The sequence below is a fragment of the Saccopteryx bilineata genome, chromosome 2 (genome assembly GCF_036850765.1).
Source record: "Saccopteryx bilineata isolate mSacBil1 chromosome 2, mSacBil1_pri_phased_curated, whole genome shotgun sequence".
Lineage (NCBI taxonomy): Eukaryota > Metazoa > Chordata > Mammalia > Chiroptera > Emballonuridae > Saccopteryx > Saccopteryx bilineata.
In genome coordinates, this window is record NC_089491.1 from 337,674,444 (window position 1) to 337,696,612 (window position 22,169).

General features: G+C 42.7%; 1 protein-coding gene across 1 annotated transcript in view; it reads left to right on the forward strand.

The window, feature by feature from the left end:
- Window positions 1-22,169, forward strand: part of EXOC4 (exocyst complex component 4) — a 683,500-nt gene that overhangs the window by 548,862 nt on the left and 112,469 nt on the right. Inside the window, exons 13-14 of the mRNA XM_066262321.1 lie at window positions 545-700; window positions 16,324-16,502. Coding sequence (XP_066118418.1) covers window positions 545-700; window positions 16,324-16,502 — 335 coding nt within the window. The remainder of the gene's footprint in view (window positions 1-544; window positions 701-16,323; window positions 16,503-22,169) is intronic.

A 22,169-nucleotide genomic window follows, 5' to 3' on the forward strand; every position in this document is an offset into this window, starting at 1 on the left:
ACTATCAAAGACTCTTCCTGACTTCAGGGGCAGAAGCTTCTCTATGATGGTGGGTTTGCTATGTATACGGGGGTTCCCGTAGGTCAAAAAGTAACTTCAAGTAGAACTAATTGGTTGTTTAAACCAAGAAGTCAAAGGACAACCCCTTGTAACACCCTGTCACCTTTCAGGTCCTGTTTATGTTATCATTTAATAGCATTTTTTATATGGTTACTCTACATTATTTTTTGTTTAACATCTTTCTTGAAAGATCTCCCCTAAACCTACCATACACTTTTATTTATCCTATGGGATAAAGAGGGACTAATTAGTATTAGTTTTCACGGTGACTCAACAGTGAAGAATCTATGAAGGAAATCTAGACATAATTGTTCCCAGTAATGTGACCTGTTAATGGGTGTCACTGCCCCCAGCCCAGATAGTGTGTAATGTTAATAAGAGAAGAGGTCAAGGTATCTTTTCTGTGCAGCAGAGGTAGATGAAAAATGCTAACCAGATTTTAAGCAATGTGCTGATGTATCTCTTTTCTGCTGGTCGCGTTTAGGGGAATTGTCCAATCAGAAGAAAAACTGGTCATCAGTGCATCATGGGCAAAAGATGATGATATCAGCAGACTCCTGAAATCTCTACCAAACTGGATAAATATGGCTCAACCCAAACAGCTGAGGCCGAAGAGGGAAGATGAGGAAGATTTCATAAGGTAAAAGTCGGTTTTCTAAGTTGTACAAAACATGAGGAGGATAAAACATCTGTTTAGCTAATTCCTTCTTATGTAAAATTTTGTTCAATTCTAAATATCAAGTAGCAATTAACTGCACTTAGTAAAGTCTGTTCTCACCCCCATATACCTCACTTCCCATGCCAGCATGGCTTGTGCTCAAAACTTTAGAAGGAAGTGATTACTATGAATCAAATCTGGAGCATTGTTAAACCGAGTTAAAATATCTTCCAATTTACAGGTCCTTCATTCTTAGGGGACAAATAGAATTCATTCACTTATTCAGCAAAGCCGTATTGACCTTATTATGTACCCCATGCCTTGGAAATTCAACAGACAGTTAATAAGGAAAGTGTCTTCCTATACCAAGTATGTGACTGTTGTTCTTACAGTGTTCAACAGTTCATAGAACTGTTAGGTGAACTTTCTGGAAATACAAATGGGATTCCTAAGGCTTTTCATATACATTGTATCATCTCTGACCATTTCAGCTTATTTTGACAATAGTAAGGTCTCTCTTGGCCCTGGCCGGTTGGTTCAGTGGATAGAGCATCGGCCCGGCATGCAGACACCCAGGTTCGATCCCTAGTCAGGGCACATATGAGAACCATCTGCTTCTCTCCCGCTTCTCTCCCTCTTCCTCTTCTGCAGCCAGTGGCTCAGTTGGTCCGAGTGTCAGCCCCTGATGGGGTTACCGGGTGGATCCCAGTAGGGGCGCATGTGGGAGTCTGTCTCTCTATCTCCCCTACACACACACACACACACACACACAAAGTAAGGTCTCTCTTTCAACTCTATCCCTCACCATTGATCTTATTTGATCATATTCTAGCCTTCATAGTTGTATTAGAAGCAGCTTCTGGAGGATAAATTGGTTTTCTTCCCTCAACTTTTTAGGCTGTGTTAAATCAGCGTAAGTCTTCTTTCTGTCATCCCTTGGCTTATTATGATGTCACGCCTTAACTGCATTTCATGCTTGCAAAGAGATTTTTCATCAGTTTTATTAGTTTTCTTCAACAGCTCAGACTGGAAGGGCCACATTTCTGGCCCAACCCCAGAAAAAGGCATGCTGATCTCAGGAGTGGAACCTTCACATACTCCCTCGTGCCCCTGACTTACAGGAGTTAGAGTGAAGTTCCTAGCTGTCTTTATTGTGTCTTGCCCCCTTAATTGTATTCCTTTCCATATTTTTTGTGTGTGTGTGTGACAGAGACAGAGAGAAAGACATAGAGGGACAGATAGAGACAGGCAGGAAGGGAGAGAGATGAGAAGCATCAGTTCTTTGTAGAGGCTCCTTATTTGTTCATTGATTGCTTTCTCATATGTGCCTTGACCAGGGGGCTCCAGCAGAGTGAGTAACCTCTTGCTCAGGCCAACGACCTTGGGCTCTAACCAGAGACCTTGGGCTTCAAGACAGTGACCTTTGGGCTAAAGCCAGCAACCATGGGGTCATGTCTATGATCCCAACCACAAGCCAGCAACCCTGCGCTCAAGCTGATAAGCCCCAGCTCAAGCCAGATGAGCCTGCACTTAAGCCAGTGACCTCAGGGTTTTGAACCTGGATCCTCCACGTCCCAGTCCAACACTATCCACTGCACCACTGTCTACTCAGGCTCCCTTTCCATCTTAAATGGAAGGAAAAACTAATTATATTATATATATTTAAATTTTTTATGTTGTTATGTACATGAAGTAAAGTATAATCTTCACTGTATATAACTCAATGAATGATTATGTGTGATTACACCCCTGTAACCACCTCCCAGATCAGAATATAGAACTTTCCAGCACCCCAGAAACGCTGCCCTTAAGGTAACCACTATTCTTTTATCCTCATCATTGAGTTTGGACTATCCTCAGATTTTATATAAACTTAATCCTAGTGCCTGGTTTATTTTGCCGGACAGTCTGCCTGAGAGATTTGCCTATGTTTCTGCCCGCAGATATCGTTTGCAAACAAATTATATTTGCTTTAACAGAAGAGAAACAGTGTTATAGGTCTGTTTTGTTTTGCATGCCATTGATTCTTTCCTCTTAATCTGTTACATCCTCTATTCTGATTAGAAGTTGAAAGCGAAGGTAAGTGGGAGCGGACTGTCCTCATTGATACTCCAGTGCGGGCGCGTTGACAGCGAGCCCTGATTTCACACATTAGAGGACCATAGAGCACGGTGTGAGCCAGGAGACGGAGAAGTCACACTCTCCTCCCATAATTAGTTTTTAAAACTAAGAGGGCTGGTTAGCAGACAGATGAATATGCAATCTGGTGCCCTTTGCATTGAATAAAGGTTATGTTCCCTTCATTACTAAATGACACCTTTTCCTGCTATATTTTAACTAAAAAATAGAATGTATTGTTTACTGGCTTAACTTTGAATAGAGCGGGGGGTGGGGGGGTAGGAGGGTAGATGAAGCCAGAGCTTTCACAGAAAGAAAGGAAATAGCAATATCCTCTTTGTTCCTGAGAAGCAAAAGCAGGCCCTGAAGCCCATTGTCTTTGCACCTGTTGCATGTATGTAATACATTTATCCTTTTGAGATCAATGACTAGCCACTGATAAAAGCAGCCCTACTTCCTGGAGATGCAATTAGCAGAAGGGGTAAGGTGTTGGGGAAAGAAAAGGGAGTGGGGAGGGGTTGTCTAGGAGTTGCGGGGACCATGCATATTAGAAAGATTGTTCTAGAAAACCTCCTATCCCCATTTCACTCAGGGCCCTGGAATATCAAAGAATTAAAATCATTTCTCTAGAGCCAGGTTTGAAAATCCTTAAGTGAATGAATGTAACCAACAGGAGCAGGACCAGAGTATCCAGATGCTAAAAAGTTAAAAAGAAACATACAGTTGTAAGTAAACCATAGAGCTTATTCCTGTATTATTTTTTTATTAATTATTATTTTGCATATGGACAAGTGTAAACCTACTTTTGCCAACCCCTGTATATAAAAACCTACAAATTAGTATGGAAGTCTAGCTGCAGGAAGAAGAACAACAAAGAATTAAGCTTCGGGAAAGACTGTGTCGTCCATTTCAACAATTACAACAATCAGAATCAACTCAGGCGTGGCACTGTGTAGCAATCTTGTGACTTTTCAGGTACTACTACTGGTATTCAAGAGATGAGGAAACTGTGGTGTACGGAAATTTAGTAACTTCACCAAATATGCAGAGCCACCTCATGATGTAGCCAGTTGAACCCACGTGGTCTGGCTCCCAGAGCTACCACACTGCGATCGCCAGCCTAAAAGTAAATCAGGAATTTGTATGCAGGACATTTGAATCATTCCTTCATTTTCAATGATTATTATAATCTTGACTGATACTCTAGTCATTTCCTACTACTGTTGCAAACATTTCTACTGGTGCTTTTCCTTTAGATTAGTGTGTTATCACTGGTGTGCATTGTCCTATATTGCATGTATTACATTGTTGTGGGCTCCTTCTAGGGGCTCACAGGCCTGAGTTCTCATCCTCAGTGTTTCGTTTTGGTTTTTGCTTCAGTAAGTCTTTCCACTTCTTTACATTCTTCATTCAGCTCACACTGGACTCTTAAAGGAAACAGAGATCTAGTGGGCCCAGGAAGGGATTTAGATTTAAACATGGTGTGAATAAAGTTGAGTAGAAATTTTCAGGACAATTCCACTTGGAGACTTAAAAGGTTCTACAAACGACCTAAGCAGCAGCTGTTAAAAGTTTCCAGAGAGGCCTTGGCCGGTTGGCTCAGTGGTAGAGCATCAACCTGGCATGTGGAAGTCCCAGGTTCGATTCCCTGCCAGGACACACGGGAGAAGCGCCCATCTGCTTCTCCACCCCTCCCCCTCTCCTTTCTCTCTGTCTCTCTCTTCCCCTCCTGAAGCCAAGGCTCCATTAAGAGCAGAGTTGGCCCAGGCGCTGAGGATGGCTCCCTGGCCTCCACCGCAGGTGCTAGAATGGCTCCGGTTGTAGCGGAACAACGCCCCAGATGGGCAGAGCATCGCCCCCTGGTGGGCATGCCAAGTAGATCCTGGTTGGGCGCATGTGGGAGTCTGTCTCTCTGCCTCCCCACTTCTCACTTCAGAAAAATAAAAAGAAGTTTCCAAAAAACTACAGCTATTAAAGACTTTTTCAATACATTTGAAGAACCAAATAAAAGATCTGGTGCAGCAAAAAAGATGTTAGCTAGCTTGAGCAAAATGGTTACTAGAATGGAGACATTTATTTCACTATCTGTGTGGGTTTACTATCACGTTAAAGTATAATCATAGCCCTGGCCAGGTAGCTCAGAGCATTATCCTGATACACTGGGTAGCAGATTCAATCCCCAGTCAGGACACATACAAGGATCAACCAATGAATGCATAGATAAGTGGAACTCACTGATGTCTCTCTCTCTCTCTCTCTCGCTCTTTCTCTCTCTCTCTTTTCCTCCCTTCCTCCCCTCTCTAAAAAAAATAAAATAAAATAAATAAAATGTAATTATAAAAGGAAAGACAAATCAGAAAACATGAATATATTAAATAAGTACAAAGGTAGAAAATGCTTTGCTAACACGTTCTTTTTCCCTCAATTAAATAAGATGAAGGTCATAGATAGATGTAGGACACAGCCGGGCAAGGCTGGATATGAAGCCGACTTAAATCTCAAGATTAAACAGAAAAGACAGGTAATTAACTGGAGACTTAGCTACAAACATATCAATTAATGTTCAAGAAGATTGAATTAGGCACTTTGTTATTATATCAAAATGATATGACTCTCGTTAGCGTGATTGGCAGTGAATGGAAAAAAATATCTTTAAAATCTTCTATACATTGCATAAATGCTCGTCTGTTTAGACAGTTATTAGAGGATTATAATTATCTGGTAGTATCATTTAAATGTTGCCACGGAGTGTTTTCTCCATTTTATTTTTGTTTCATTTCAGATAATGTAATTATTTAATTTTTTTCCACTTAGGTGTACATTTAATACTGTTCTTGCTTCTCTGATTTGGAATCTTACTTGATAAAGGGGAAAATTTAATCCCTCTGATGTATATAGTCCCACTCAGCCCTTCAGAAAGCGTAGCTGATGATGATTTCTGTGCCATTGTGGTGGAGGGAGAGGCACCTGTTATCTAGCCTGGGGAGAAACAGGAAGAGGTCAAGGGCAAGTGGTGGGACAGGGAGTCACTGCTCATTACAGGTTATTGAACCATGAGTGATTATTACTGAGGTTTTACATTTATACTTGCTTGAACAATTTTTCTACACATTCTCAAACCCTGTGAGTGTTCACAGCCAGTCCCGCAATCCTTTGCTTGAGATCAATTGTTTCCTGTCTGTGCTCTGAGTAGATTTAGAGGCTTCAAAAGGAAACTGTATGACAATTTGAGAAATAGCCAGAATGGTCAATAACTGGGCTGCTCAGACAAGGAAGTTCGATGCTATGTACATTTTGATTTTTAAATCTGCAGTCATTCTTGGTAGTTGAAAAACCAAAGTATATGTTCAATTTATAATCACAATTATTGGTTATTTCATGCCTATATAGTGTTAATCTGTTTTGAAGCTTAAGAAATGTTCTGTAGGGATACTGTTGCGATTTGAATAAATATGTAATTTATAGTGTCTCCTGGCAGAAAAATTGCATACCTGTGGAAGTAAATTAGCACCTACATAAAAAAACCTTGTATCCAGTGTTGCTTGACAACATCCTACAAAGAAACTTAGTAGCCAGGCTTGAATGGCTTGGCTAAAGAAAGATGATTCAACCCTGGTGGGGTACCTTAGTTGCTTAGGGCATGTCCCGATAATGCCAAGGTTGCAAGGTTTGATCCCCAGTCAGGCACATGCAAGAATCAATCAGTTAATGCATAAATAAGTGGAACAATAAAGTGATGTTGTCTCCCAGTCTCCCTCTCTCCTTCTATCCCTAGCTTCCTATCTTTTTCCTTCTCCCTTTGTCTCTCTCTAAAATCAGTTATAAAAAATAAAGAATCACAATGAGATATTCCTTCACATCCAACAAGATGACAATAATAATAATAATAATAGAGAGACAGATAATTACAAATGTTGACAAGGATGTTTGGATAAATTGAGACCCTCCGTGCTACTGGTGGATGTGTAAAATGGTGCAGCCAGTTTGGAAAACAGTCCGGCATTTTCTCAAAGGGTTAAAAATAGAGTTACCGTATGAGCCAGCAATTCCACTCCTAGGTATGTATACCCAGGAGAAATGAAAATGTGTGTCCACACAACAGTTCATATGTGACTGTCCACAACTGCATTATTCATAATGGTGAAATTTGATACAGCCTAATGTCCATCAACTGATAAAGTTAAATAAAATGTGGTATATCCATGCAATGAAATATTATTTGGTAATTAAAAGAAACGAAGTACACTACATGCTTGAACATGGATGAACCTTGAAAGCATGTTAAGTAAAAGAAGCCAGTCACAAAAGACAACATACTGTATAGTTTCGTTTATATAAACAGGAATCAAATAGGAATATCTAAACTAGGGAACTCTATAGAGACAGAATGTATACTTGTGGTTTCCAGGGACCAGGGTAAGTGTAAAGGCTAATGGGTACAGGATTTCCTTCGAGAAGATGAAAATGTTCTGAATTAATTGTAGTATGGTTGCATCTCTGTGATGATAATAACTAAACACCATTGAACTGCACACACTGAATGGGTGAATTTTATCTGTTATTTTTAAAATTAAAATTATTTTTTTAATTATTTTTATTTATTTTAGAGGGAGGAGAGAGAGAGAGAGAGAGAGAGAGAGAGAGAGAGAAAGGGGGAAGGAGCAGGAAGCTTCAACTCCCATATGTGCGTTGACCAGGCAAGGCCAGGGTTTTGAACCGGCAACCTCAGCATTCCAGGTCAACGCTTTATCCACTGCGCCACCACAGGTCAGGCAATAAAGTTATTTTTAAAAACACCTGTAGCCCTGGCCGGTTGTCTCAGTGGTAGAGCGTCGGCCTGGCGTGCAGGAGTCCCAGGTTCGATTCCCGGCCAGGGCACACAGGAGAAGCGTCCATCTGCTTCTCCACCCCTCCCCCTCTCCTTCCTCTCTGTCTCTCTCTTCCCCTCCCGCAGACAAGGCTCCATTGGAGCAAAGTTTGCCCGGGCGCTGAGGATGGCTCTGTGGCCTCTGCCTCAGGCGCTAGAATGGCTCTGATTGTGGCAGAGCGACGCCCCAAGATGGGCAGAGCATCGCTCCCTGGTGGGCATGCCAGGTGGATCCCGGTCGGGCACATGCAGGAGTCTGTCTGACTGCCTCCCTGTTTCCAACTTCGGAAAAATACAAAAAAAAAAACAAAAACACCTGTGCCTGTGCCTGTGCCCCACCCATGACCAATTAAATGGGAATTTCAGCAGGTGGGGTCTGGCATCAGGAATTTTTATGTGTTTTCCTACTTAAGCTTTTAACATATAGCCATGGTGAGAACTACTGGTTTAGACTTACTACTAAGGTCCTTCTCCGAGCCAGAATACATAAATCCACACGTCTGGGATTTTGTGCCAGTCCCTGAGAGCAGTGGTCCCCAACCCCCCGGGCCGCAGACTGGAACCGGTCCATGGGCCATTTGGTACCAGTCTTCAGAGAAAGAATAAATAACTTACATTATTTTTGTTTTATTTATATATAAGTCTGAACAATGTTTTATTTTAAAAAAGGACCAGATTCCCTCTGTTACATCCGTCTAAGACTCACTCTTGATGCTTGTCTCAGTCACATGATACATTTATCCTTCCCACCCTAAAGGCCGGTCCATGAAAATATTTTCTGACATTAAACTGGTCCGTGGCCTAAAAAAGGTTGGGGACCACTGCCCCGAGGGCACACTGACTTAAAAGGACAAAGGAAAGAACTGGTGGTCACCACTCACACCTTAATCATGGCTCTGATTAATTTCTCTGGCTGTCATCTCTAAGTGGTGAGGAATCCAGAAACCCCAGCTTTCCAACCGGGGGGTAAATGAATATTTTTAGAGTCCCAAGCTGATCCTGGGAGAAGAGAAGTTGCTAATATTTCGTATATTCACCTTGACTGCAAAGAACAGCCCGAAAACCTTCCCGCAACTCGTTCCCAGTTCTGCCTTTGCACAGAATTGTATACTGCTCAGCCTCATCTCGCCGGTCAAGAGCACGGCAAGTTTCTGAATGGTCGAAAACAGTAGGCAAAGAAAGGAAATGGAAAATCCTTGATTGTGATTGTTGAAGGAGACAGCCTTCTAAAGAGGAGCAATTACCTATTAAATATGGAAAATAGCTGCTCACATGATTGTGTGGTGAAATGTACATGCACGAAAACCACGGAAGGGTAGACGTGGTGGTGAGTTTCAGCAGTTTCCAAGAGAACAAAGCTAATATTGTAATCAATGTGACTGCACTGTTTTACTACTTCCTGTTTACAAGGGTTTAGCTGAGATCATTTGAGGAAAACCATGGTTAAAGAACCCATCAGAATGGTTCCAGCCCCATTATTTTTGACACTGACAAATTAGACAGGTTTTGAAAGTGTTGAAGATTGAGCAGTTATAAAAAGCAGAAGTGATAAATGGAAGTGTCACTGTCGCATCCCCTAAGAATGAGTTGGAATTATTACGAATCTGGGTATGGTGACCTGACACTTCCTATGACCTTCATCAGTTTAGGCTCTTATAGACAATGGTTAAGTGGATCTTTACAGGTCACCTTGACACATCTCCATTTCGCTACCTGTGAAACTGAACTAATTAATCCCCATGCCAAAAAATATACTCATTTTCCAGGAGCATTGATTATGGTCAGACATTATTACTAGGTCTTGTATATAAGTCAGGGTCTAACATGAGAAACAGAGAGTGCCTCTAGCAGTTAGTTCAGAGGGAACTTAATGATGGGAATTGGTCACCTGCGTTAACGGGGATCTGAGTGTCGGGACAGGAAGGTAACCCATAGATTAGCAACAGCAGGAAGTCACTCGCTTCCCTTAGCTGGAATGCCTGGAGAGGGACCCACAGGGAGTTGGGGCATGGTAGGAGCCAGGTCGAGCCAAGGAGATGCATGCCTTGCTGGAGACGTCACCCAGGGCAGAGGGAGGGGTAACTTCCCTGGCTTCCCCTGTCCCTTTGCCCGTCAGTGTCCCACCATGACCACCCATGCTCAGTACCCACCAGCATCAGCTACAAAGCAATCTGCAGGTGGCCGCTACTTGTGCTGTACTTGGAGGTGGCCAGGTGGGCCCAGCCTGTGAACCAAGGCTGCATGCTATTAGTGCCAGGGCTGAGGACACTTAACAAGAGGTAAGGGTCACACAAAGGCCATGTGCTGCTTGTTTGAGAGATTCTGGGAAAATGTGAAGCATGCGCCAAAACAGGTCATTCGTGTGGAAAAGCTACTGGAGACAGCTTGAGTGGGCCTGAAAGTTGGGTAGGACAGGGTCTCAGGGAATCACCAGGGTGGGCGGGGCTAAAACTCTTCCCAGAGTGATGGAGACTTAGCTAAAGGCACCTGCCTGCCAGCTCTGTGCAGGCAGCTTGCACTTCTGTCTGCGAGAAAGCTGCCCCCCCCCCCCAGCTCTCCTCCTGAGGCGGACAATTCAGTTCCTCCCTGTGTGTCTCTGGTGCCTTTCAAGCTGCTGCCCCAGTGCTGGAGCTCAGAGGGAGTGAGTCCAAGTAAGTTTGTGCGTGGGCCCTTTCAGGGACTGCAGCAGCCCTCCATCCTTGGCTGTAAAAACCAGAAGATATGGGGCTTCTCTTCCTGGCCCTGGAACCCTGGGCTGGAGGGCCTGTTGCGGGGCTGGGACCCCTCGCTCCTCAGAGGGACTTCTGCAGCTGAGATATCACTCCCAATTTCAAATCGCTACACGTGGGTGTGGGGCCAGCCCATTCTGCATCTCCACCCCTCCAACCAGTCTTGATGTGGCTGCTTCTGTAATTCCCTAGTTGTAGGACTTTCACTCAGCCAGATCTTAGGAGGTTCTGAATGATGGTTGTTCCGTAGTTTAGTTGTAAGTTTGACATGATTGTGGAAGGAAGCGAGCACTGAGTTGACCACTGCGTCCATCTTGACCAGAAAGCTGTCCTCCAATTCAAGTCAGATGGGTGAATTCAAGTTCTCCTACCTGGTGACTCCTGAACTCACCAGGAAAGTTCATCACTACCAGCTCCTCATATAAAATTGCAGGGGAAATGCCACCTCACATTCATTAGGATGGCTTATTTCAGTCCTTGCCCTTCCCTGCTTTGTTCTGGGTCACAGGGGGACTGTCCTTTGGATGATGTAATCTGCGATCCCGAGCCAGTGCTCTGTTGGTGGGGGTCAGCAGCAGGGAGCAGTCATGGGTGATTTGGGGAATGGGACAGAGAGAGAGCAGTCAGTCTAAGTGTGTATATTATGTGACCAAATATAGCAGAGATCTGCAAATCAGTCACTTGAAAACTATTTGTGATGTTTCTCTCCTAAATGCATTTAGCCTGCTGAAAATGCAGCTTTTTTAATTTTTTTATTTATTTTTTGCCTAAGATTTTAGAGGATAACAGAATTATTTAAAGACTAAATGAAGACAATTTTAGGCTTTCTTTGGCAAAATTCTCTTAAATGAATTCTTGTCAGCTAGACCTCTTTAAAGATTATGACTGTGTGGTAAAATTAAGTTAAACAGGTTTTACGCTCTCTGTAAAATTCTCTTAAGTGGAGTCGTGTTGGATCAAGCTCTTTAAAGATTATGATTGTGTGGTAAAATTAGGCTTCCCAGTGTTAACACCCTTCTTCAGTTTCACAGGCTTCTATGTGAGCATGTTGGCCCCTGACAGTGACATCGGCTGCTCCCAGGGGACTCAACAGTACCTAAAGCATACAAGTCTCTGGGTGTTTTTGTTTTGTTTTGTTGTTTACTTAATTTCTTTACCTTTTTTTACCCAGCCTTCCAACCTCCTTCCCCTCTGACAGCTGTCCATCTGTTCTCTGTGAGTCTGTTTCTAGTGCGTTAGTTTATTTCGTTCACTATAGTCCACATATGAGTCCTTGTCTCTCTCCCCCTGGCTGATTTCACTTAGTGCTCTCCAGGTCCAGGAACGCTCACCTCTGCAGCGGCATGGGGGGGCTTGCAGTTTCCGTTCTGCTGTCTGTCCTCAGCTGTGCCAGCTGATCTTTGGGCCACTACTGAGCGCCTGTCACTTCCCTTCTCAAGATAATGATTGTTCTGCTGCCCGTCTCACTCCAAACTATGTAATGTCTTCATTCAGTCATGTGCTTTCATAATAAGCAGAAGATAAAGAGTAAGTAAGATTCAGATCTGGGAAGGAGAAACAGCGTTGGCACAGGAGCTGGCTGCGGTCGGCATGGCGGTGAGACCCTGTGCAGGGGGTGCTGACCGCACCTGAGCCAGTCTGGAGCCGCAGCCCAAACCAGCCTTTGCACTAGGCTCACGTGGCCTCCCTACATGTGCAAGCGACTGTAATACCCACGTCCTCCAGTTTTCCCTGGGAAGATCCTTCCTGCGTCCATTTGAAAGGTTTTCTCCTTTGCAATAGGGTCTCCAGTTTTTGTTTTTAATTGCAAAGTAAACATGTTGTTTGGAGAAAAATGTAGAAAATATGGAGAAGCATAAAGCGTGATCCTGTCACACAGTTAACATTTTGGCATAGAGCTCTTCAACTTTCTTTCAGTTCATATAAATATATAATTATTCTTTTTAAATATTATATGGTGCATCCAGTTTTATAACAGTTTCTTTTACTCAGCTGCATCTCATGGCTAAAAATAAACTATATGGCACATTTTGCTCTGGTATCAAGTATTTTCTACTCTATAACTCCCAGTGACTGTATACGTTTCCATAGAGTGGATGTACCATAATTTATTTAATAAATTAGAAGGTCTGGGAAAACCAGCTGTTGTCTAGCAGCTAAGGCCATGCCCTTGAGGTCATTATACCACATAAAAACCATCCACCGAGCTCTCTGACACACGCGAATTCTTGAAAGAATGATTTTATGTGCAAAATGGTTATAGCTGCCAATCATTCATCCTCAGTATCACAGCTCCTGTGCTCTCCCCGGTTGTTAGGGGGTGATTATGGATTCCCGTCAAATGAGATGTCTGCTATGTATTCAAGACGAGGCAGTTTATATTTTTCTCATCCTATTGCTGTCCCTTCCGGGGAGGTTAAGCCAATCTCAGCGAGACAGAGGAAAACGGGATAGGTACCTGGCACTGCAAGGGAGCCACAGACATGCCCAAGGCCCTCAGACCCCCGCATGAGCAGATTAGACTGCTACATAAATACATTTGTCTTGATTGTCACATCCCACCCCTGGGTTGCACCTACATGCATAAAAATGGCTGCGAGCCTGTTTTTCAAAGCCTTGTGCCTCCCCTGTTGCTTTTCAACCATTTAGCTCAGAGTCATTTTTTGTGTTGTATCTATTAAAGATGGTTAAGGGGGCTGGGGCGCTTGATATATAAGGACAGATTAAGAAAACTAAGTATTTATGACTTGACTGAGTGCAGCTGAGGGGAAGATATGATAACTGCTGTGCTCAGATCCTGGAGGAGGCATTGTTTTTGCTTTCCCAGTAACTCGATTGTAGGGATATCGAATTCAGAGAAAGTTTTTCAGGGATGACATCACTTATGCTAATGGGATAATTGTGTCAGTTAGAAATTACATTTAGCTGCTAGCAGCAGAAACTTGGAATAGCAATGGCTTAAACAAATCAGATTTCACTTTCTGTCTCATAAGATGAGGACCAGAGGTGCATGCATTGTCTGGGGCCACGTTGCAGCTTCAGGATGTCACCGGCACATTCTCCTGCCTTTGGCTCCATTATTCCCAGCCTTATTTTCATGCTCAAGGTCACCTGATGCCTGGGCTGCTTTCCAGTTAAGGGGGAGGCAAAAGAGGTCCTTGCCAACTAAGACTGCTGGAAAGAGCTTTCTTGGAAGCCCATCTACTGACTGTAGTTGTTATTTCATTGACCACCACATCTGCAAGAAGGGTGGGTTTTTTGTTTTGTTTAATTGTGTTTTGAGGTTGGGGACATGCTGACCCCAACAATATCAGGGTCTTTTTTACTAAGAAAGCATATATATAGGCCTCTAGGGGTTTCTGCCACAATAATTTATTTTACCCTTGAAGATTTTGAGGAAAGTCTAGACTCTGAAACATTTGCTATGATGTCACCAGGTTCCATTTGTAGAACTAGCCCTTGACATCCAATTTCTTTACTTTTTATCACTCTTATCTATTTTCATTCATTCATTCGTCACAGCATAGCTCAGGTTGACAATAAACCAACAGACCTAAGAATTCTAAGAATTATAACAACCCGTTAGCTTTAACCAAGTTGCATGCACCATGTTACACTGAAGACCATCATCTGAATGCTTGTTCTCAATATTGTGGATAAGGACAGATGGAATACAGACTCATTTAAATACTTAAATTTAATACATAAAGCCAGTGGTGGGAATCAGCCGGTTTGCACCGGTTTGGCAGACCGATACCTAATCTTTTGTTGAGTTTGGCGAACCGGTTGTTAAAATGGCACTTGTCATCAGGGTTCTCTCCCAGGTGGGTGTCTGGGCAGCCGCCCAATGTGGAAATCACAGTATACATTCCTTACTCTTTTTTAACATTCATCTATGCAACAGCATATTCTGAGCGCCCGTAGTGATGTTCATTCCATCCATAGGTGAAAATAATTGCAAGTGAGGACGCCAATTAAGAAGCAATATGGAAATATCTTAAGTAACAGTTTTATTGTTTTTTGTCAGGTATTCCTTAATATTTTTTCATTAATGTTTTAAAACTCTTATAACATAATCTAGTTTTGTGTACCTCTTTTATTATTCTTATTTAAATATTAAATGCATGAAATAATAAACGACCTTACGGTATATCATTATTTTATACTTAAAACAGCCTTTAGGACAGAGAACTGGTTGTTAAATTATTTGAATCTGACCACTGCTTAAAGCTGAGCAGTGGCTGGATGGGGGTTTCTCTCTGCTCTTGTCATTGCTGATATTTTTTCCCAGTAGAGATTTTAAAAGTCACCTCATCTACTTCCCCAAAATACTTCATATGAGGTCAGTGCCATCACCTCTAGCTAGGCACGCTCAGAGAGGCTCAGCCGCATCGTACAGCAAGTAGGTGGCAGATTCAGGCTTCAGACCCAGGTTGGCGTAACTTTGAGGTCTACACTATAGCCCTTCCTACTCAAAGGAAGCATGCTTCCCAGACAAGCAGCCTGAAACTAGCTTGAAATGCAGACGTTCGGGTCCCACCCCAAGATCTTTTACTAAACCCCCAAGTCAGGTTTATATATGCACTCAAGTCTCTGTGTCCTGACCACTGCTCTGTACTGCCTCCATAGCCAATGTCTTATCCAGCTCCATCAATCATGACTTTCTCTTAACCGAGTAACCTGTTGAAACAAACCTAATCATGAGTCACTATTTCGTAGTGTGAACACTTTTAAAAGCATTTAATTCATAGCAGTCCGTTCTTCCAGTATTGGGAGTCGACCTGGTGCTGGATACTAAATACTTGTGTCAATTACACGTCACTCCGACTATAGGTGTCGCAGTTATTAATCACTGTCTGCTTGAAACTTAATATTGGTTGTTCTACTTAAATAAAGCCCTTGCTTTTGCTCACTTAAGGTGTCTTGAGTTTCAAACCCCTGGGAGAGGCTTCTATGGAAAACTCCAGGCGCCTATTCTGGCTCCCACCAGCCTCAGCGATGCTTACCCACCTGGGCGTCGCTTTCCCGAAAAGACAGGAGTTTTCCTCCCTAACATCCTTAGTCATTTCTAATCGTTTCAGTCCTCTGTCCTTTTGAAAGAAAGAGAGCTGTGGCAATTGGACAGCCTGTGTCCTGGAGGCGAAGCAGGTAACCTTCCGAGCCTTCGTTGTCCCACCTGTGCAGTGGCTGAGCCACACAGTCTCTGGGGTCCCCTCCAACTCGTCCCCATGTAGCATGACTTTCCAACCCTCCACAAACATCGTGAGGACACTGGGCTCTGTGTGACATCCACCTGACTGTATTTTTCCAATCAGTGAAAGGATCCCAGCGTTGATTTTTACTGGATGTTCTTGCCAAATAAGGAATGCCTTAATGCTTCTTAGTTGATTTGCCACAGATTCTTTTTAGAGTAAGCAAATGAGTGAGCGAATGAATGAATAAATGAGACCCATCACCCATCTCAGCGATCATCGGCTTTCCTAAAGGGCCCGGACCCTCTTTGCTTTTGAACACTTCAAAACGTTTTCTAGCTGCCAGATTCACTTGGTGGTTTTATTTCTTTCAACAACTCTCAAACAGTGTGTATATTTAACACCCTAAGTTGACCAGTCTCCATCGCAGGAGAAAGAGGTAATGGGTCGGGCCCGTACTGGTTGCTGTTGAAGATACAAGCATCAGGGTCACTCCCTTCTCCTTCCAAGAACTCTTTCTCCTGCCAGAGTAATTTTAAGCAGGTATAGGGTAGTTTTCTCATAAGACTAAATCTAGGGAAAAAAGCTTGCTGCAATACAGTGATTGTAACAAACATTGTGCTAGGCATGTCTTCAAAAGTATTGCCCACCCCCGTCCTTTCCTTGCTGTGTGTGAAGTGTTTCCGGTTTGCTTTCCAGGGCAGCCTTCGGCAAGGAGTCAGAAGTCCTTATTGGGAACCTGGGCGATAAATTAATCCCTTCGCAAGACATCCTGCGTGACGTCAGTGACCTCAAAGCCTTGGCCAACATGCACGAGAGTCTGGAATGGTTAGCAGGTCGAACAAAGTCAGCTTTCTCCAATCTTTCAACATCCCAGAGTGAGTAACTAGTGGGGGGCTCTTGCGGGGACTACTGAGGAACTGGCCTGAGCACTTTCGTTTGAAATGTGTGTCATCACGTGGAGGCACGTCCAAGTTGACAGAGCCAGAATTCTGCTCGTGTTGAGCCTCTGTGACTTAGTGATTCTGCAAAAGGAAGTAATGTTGGCTTTCCTACATGAGGCATAGGAGGCCAAAAATGGTCCGTGTTCACATAGCTCGATATTAAACTTTAGAAACATAGAAGCATGAAAGCTTGAACCACTGTATCTCGTGAAGGAAAAGTCATACCTCTGTCCTCCTCACAACTTCTCCGGGGTAGGCACTATGTCTCGGAGATTAGTGCACAGCTAATGTTTTCATTTTAACTGATACAAAGTTAATGAAAAAGTGTCTAAAAAAAGAGAACAATAGAAGTGATTAAGATGCTAGAAAATAGAGAATATGAGAAAACAATTATTTTGGAAAAGAGATGGTTGAGAGATAATTATAGATTTCAAGGAAATTAAGAAATAGGATATGAAATAAAAATGTGAGACTCTTTTTTTCTGTCAAGAACCAATGATGCAGAGAAAAATAATTTGAAAACTTTAGGGTACATTAACTGTATTCAGTAACTACAAAGTAAATACTTTTTAAAGGCCTTAGTTCTGGAGTTTGTGTTAGGCATTTACAATAGAGGCAGAGACAAAATGACAAGAAGGGGTAAAGGGGAGGGCAGGTTGGAATGCATGAATGGAGAGGCAGAAAAAGGCAAAAAAAAAAAAAAAATACCCAACAAGAACATGAAAGAAACAAAATTAGCCCTGAACTTGACATCAGTTAACTATTAGAATATTATCGGAAGGAAAGTGCTTACATTACTTGGAGTGTGAACTTCAGAGTAAGTTGCTTACGATTGTCTTTTGAAAAGTAATTATTACTTGATTAGCACTGGTTTCCAGCACACAGGTGGAAGAGGTGTAGTTGAAATTCACAGGGGTGAGCTATTCCAGAACTCAGGCTCCATAGGCAGAGCTAAGAGCCCTTGAATGCTACTTAGGGTGTCATGCTGATTGTCAATCTATCTTGAAGGTCAACAGAAGGAGGGGGGCTTTTTTTTGTTTGTTTTTTTAATTTTTTTGTATTTTGCTTAAGTTGGAAACGGGGAGGCAGTCAGACAGACTCCCGCATGCACCCCACTGGGATCCACCCAGCATGCTCACCAGGGGGCGATGCACTGCCCATCTGGGGCATCGCTCTGCCGCAATCAGAGTCATTCTAGCACCTGAGGCAGAGGCCACAGAGCCATCCTCAGCGCCCGGGGCCAACTTTGCTCCAATGGAGCCTTGGCTGAGGGAGGGGAAGAGAGAGACAGGGAGGAAGAAGAGGGGGAGGGGTGGAGAAGCAGATGGGCGCTTCTCCTGTGTGCCCTGGCCAGGAATCAAACCCGGGACTCCTGCACGCCAGGCCAACGCTCTACCACTGAGCCAACCGGCCAGGGCCAGGAGGGGGGCTTTGGAGTGAGCTCATATACTCTGTTTTAGAAATCTTCTTAAAATATTACTTTAAAATCTGAAACAATAAAATACATAGAAGAAAACATAGATACTAAACTCATGGATCTTGGCCATAGAGAATATTTTATGAATTTGACTCCAAAGGCAAGGGAAGTGAAGGCAAAGATAAATGAATGGGACTACATCAGACTAAGAAGCTTCTGCACAGCAAAAGAAACTGACAACAAAACAAACAGACAGCCAACTAAATGGGAGATGATATTTTTGAATAACAGCTCAGATAAGGGCCTAATATCCAAAGAACTCACAAAACTCAACAACAAAGAAGCAAACAATCTAATAAAAAAAATGGGAAGAGGACACGAACAGACACTTCTCCCAGGAAGAAATACAAATGGCCAATAGATGTATGAAAAGATGCTCATCTTCACTAGCTATTAGAGAAATGCAAATCAAAACTACAATGAGATACCACCCCACACCTATTAGATTAGCTATTATCAACAAGATAGGTAATAACAAATGCTGGAGAGGCTGTGAAGAAAAAGGAACCCTCATTCACAGTTGGTGGGAATGTAAAGTAGTACAACCATTATGGAAGAAAGCATGGTGGTTCCTCAAAAAATTAAGACTAGAACTACAATATGGCTCAGCAATCCCTCTACTGGGTATATACCCCCAAAGCTCAAAATCATTGGTATATAAGACACATGCAGCCCATGTTCATTGCAGCTTGTTCATGGTGACCAAGACATGGAAACATCCATAAAGCCCTTCAATAGAAGATTGAATAAAGAAAATGTGGTACATATATACTATGGAATACTACTCAGCCATAAGAAATGATGACATAGGATCGTTTACGACAACGTGAATGGACCTTGATAATATTATACTGTGTGGAATAAGTAAATCAGAAAAAACTAAGAACTGTATGATTCCCTACATGGGTGGGACACAAAATTGAGACTCATGGACATGAACAAGAGTGCAGTGGTTACCAGGGGGAGGGGAAGGGAGGAGAGGGAGGGCTGGTGGGAGGGGAGGGGCATAAAGAAAACCAAATAAAGGGTGAAGGAGGACAATTTGACTTTGGGAGATAGGTATACAACATAATCGAATGTCAAAATGATCTAGAGATGTTTTCTCTAAATCTATGTGCTCTAGTTGACCAATACCACTCCATTAAAAATAATTGTCAAAATAAAATTGTTTTTAAAAATATTACTTTTCACTTATACTTTTATTTTTTTACTGTTTAGTATTTAAAATATTACTTTTTATCTGCTGGTAAAATTAGCAATGTTTATTGCCAGGATCTATAAAACTAGAATATATATCCACCTATTAGGGATAGTTGGGGCACAGTATTGGATCTGAGCAGACTCAGCCTGAGTAGGTATCCTGAAACAACCTTCAACTGGTCCCATCATATCAGGCAAATCTGTCACAAGCAGAAGTCTGAGTTATCCATTTTATCGCCCTGTGCCACCCTTTACAAAAAAAAAAAAATGGTCAGAAATAGCTAATTTCCCTTTTGCTAATTGCAAAATAAACAGCTCTGAAAAGGGACCAAATTCTTCTTGTCCTAAAGATTTCCTTTGATTCTTATAAATATGGGGCTGCTCGGGTTTCTTAGCAATGACGAGCCCATGTCCTTCCATTTGGTGACCCCTCATTGTCTAATATTTAATAATGCCATGTCTATTTCCAGGGGCACAGCGTTCCAGATTTCTATCCTGTCCGTTCTAAAAGGGCTCCATAAGGCAAGACAATACACAACCTCCGTTGCGAGTCATTGAGTGATCCACACAGGCTAACCTGGCAGCAACTGCTTCCAGAAAGAGAGAATTACGCTCAACTTTGCAATTGCGCAGTTAGTTTAGCTGTAGTTCATGTCACCGAGGGTACTCAGTACAGTTTCCATTTAATTCATGTCTTTAATCACCTGTGTTATTCTGACAAAGTCTCTTCTTCCATGCCCACTAAGACTTTGTCTCACGTGTTCAGTTCCATGTTGTAAAATGTACCCTCCTAGTTCCTCTCGGGGTGATTAGTCTACCCAGAGAGTGGTTTACATAACTGTCAGCATACTGAGGATCCATGTAAAACCCAAGTGAACTGCAGTCACCACTTACGCTGTCTTTGTGTAAATAAAACATCACACAAGCCAGGTTTATTCTAACAAGCCCAGCTCACCCACAAGAATCTGTCCTTTGAGTCCCAGGAGAGGTGTCCATTGATATTTACAATTTGAACAAAGCAGGGACTTCTCAGATAATGAGTTTCTTTGATTGATCCATGTCATTGTGACTCTAGAAAGGGAATAATGAACAACCCCTTTTGGTTCTTTTGAAAAGTAAACCTGATGACCAGAACAGAAGTTTTTCTAAACCTGGGCTAGGTAGCAGGAAGCAGATGCCAGCTTTTTGTCCAGCACTCATGGTTAGCCAGGATGGGGAAGAGCTCAAAGAAAAACGGCAGGTTGATTTGTTGTTATGCATCTTGTTAACTGTTTGGTATGGCAAACAATGGGTTTTATTATCATTAAGAAGCTGTTCATGGAATGGAGTGGAGGAAGTTGGCAGAAACTTATTTTCACAGTAGAATATCTCTTCACATATTATAGGATTCTCATCCACCTTGAAGATCTGTCATACTGAAGAGAATTGCAGTTCAGTGGTTTCTGCTCCAGTTTCTTCTGATAGTCCCCTCTGAGTCTTCCCTAAACCGGTTCTACTTTGTGATTCTTTCCAATGATAGTCACAGACCAGTTGAAGGAAAGAGAACACGAGAATGCATTGATTCATAAAATTGGTAAATCAGGCAGCTTCAGGTGTGGCTGGATCCAGAGGCTGGCCAAGAAAGCATCATGTCACAGACAGGTTTACACACCTGCTCACTCTCTCTCCCTTTCTCTATCTCTTGGTATTTTCTCTTTATTACTTCCCATCTCAGATGAAGGTTTTCCATAGGGCAACATCCTTGACCACCAGCAGCCCCAGGATTATTTGATCCCTAACGAAAAGGACATTTTTGGCAAGAGCTCCAGAAACAGTCCTGGAGAGGACTGGATTGACCCGGTCTGACCTTCTCTCTCATGGATCCCTCTGGTTCTCTTTGTATATACCTTGTTTTCTAACTCATTCTGCCCACCCACACCTCAGTCTCTGTCCTCCACTCCCAATTCTAGAAGTCCTTTATGTTCGGGATCTGTTTTAGCAAACATGCTTTCTGTGCAAGAAAGCTAAGCAGGATAACATTAAGGCTTGGGCATGGCCCTGGCTGGTTTGCTCAGCAGTAGAGCATCAGCCCAGCGTGTGGATGTCCCAGGTTTGATTCCTGGTCAGGGCACACAGAAGAAGTGACCATCTGCTTCTCTACCCATCTCCCTCCCCCCCCTTTCTCTCTCTTCATTGCCCTCTCCCTATCCCTCTCCTGTCTCCCACAGTCATGGCTTGACTGGCTTGAAAGACTTGGCCCTAGGTGCTGAGAAAGGCTCCATGGTCTCTGCCTCAGGCACTAAATATAGCTCGGTTGCTGAGCACAGAGCATCACCCCCCAAGTGGGTTTGCCAGGTGGATCCTGGTTGGGGCGCATGCAGAAGTCTGTCTCTCTACCTCCCCTGCTCTATCTTAGTTAAAAAGAAAAAAAATGGCTTGGGCACTGTATGTATTTTCTTTTCCCCATAGATCACAACTTCAGCCTTGTAATAAAGGCACATAATGGCATCTGTCCATTGTAGCACCTGCTTTTCTTTAAAATCCTAAAGAAAGACTTTGAGATGAACTGTTACAGTAAAGAAAATTCTCAGCAAAATGTGACCTACATAAAAATTGTTAGCATGGATTCAATTTGAACACTAATGATTTTCTTTTGTATTTTATCCTTTTGTTTTAAGGATGTGTTGCTTTTAAAAATAGACTACAGAGAGCAGGAAGGGGGCTCTGGGGCTCATTTTGTCTGCACTGGCTTCTCAGGGGGCCTCCTCTCTGTTTGGGATTCTGTCAAAAGTCTCCAGGATTAGAGATTCTAAAACTTCCCTGATTATATATTCTGCTCTTTAAGCAACCTCACCATCTAGGAGGTTATCTATTTTTTATTAAAGTCCCCTGGCTGCATTCTAAACCTCTTTCCTTTGTCCTGTTCTTCAGAAATTAAATGTTGA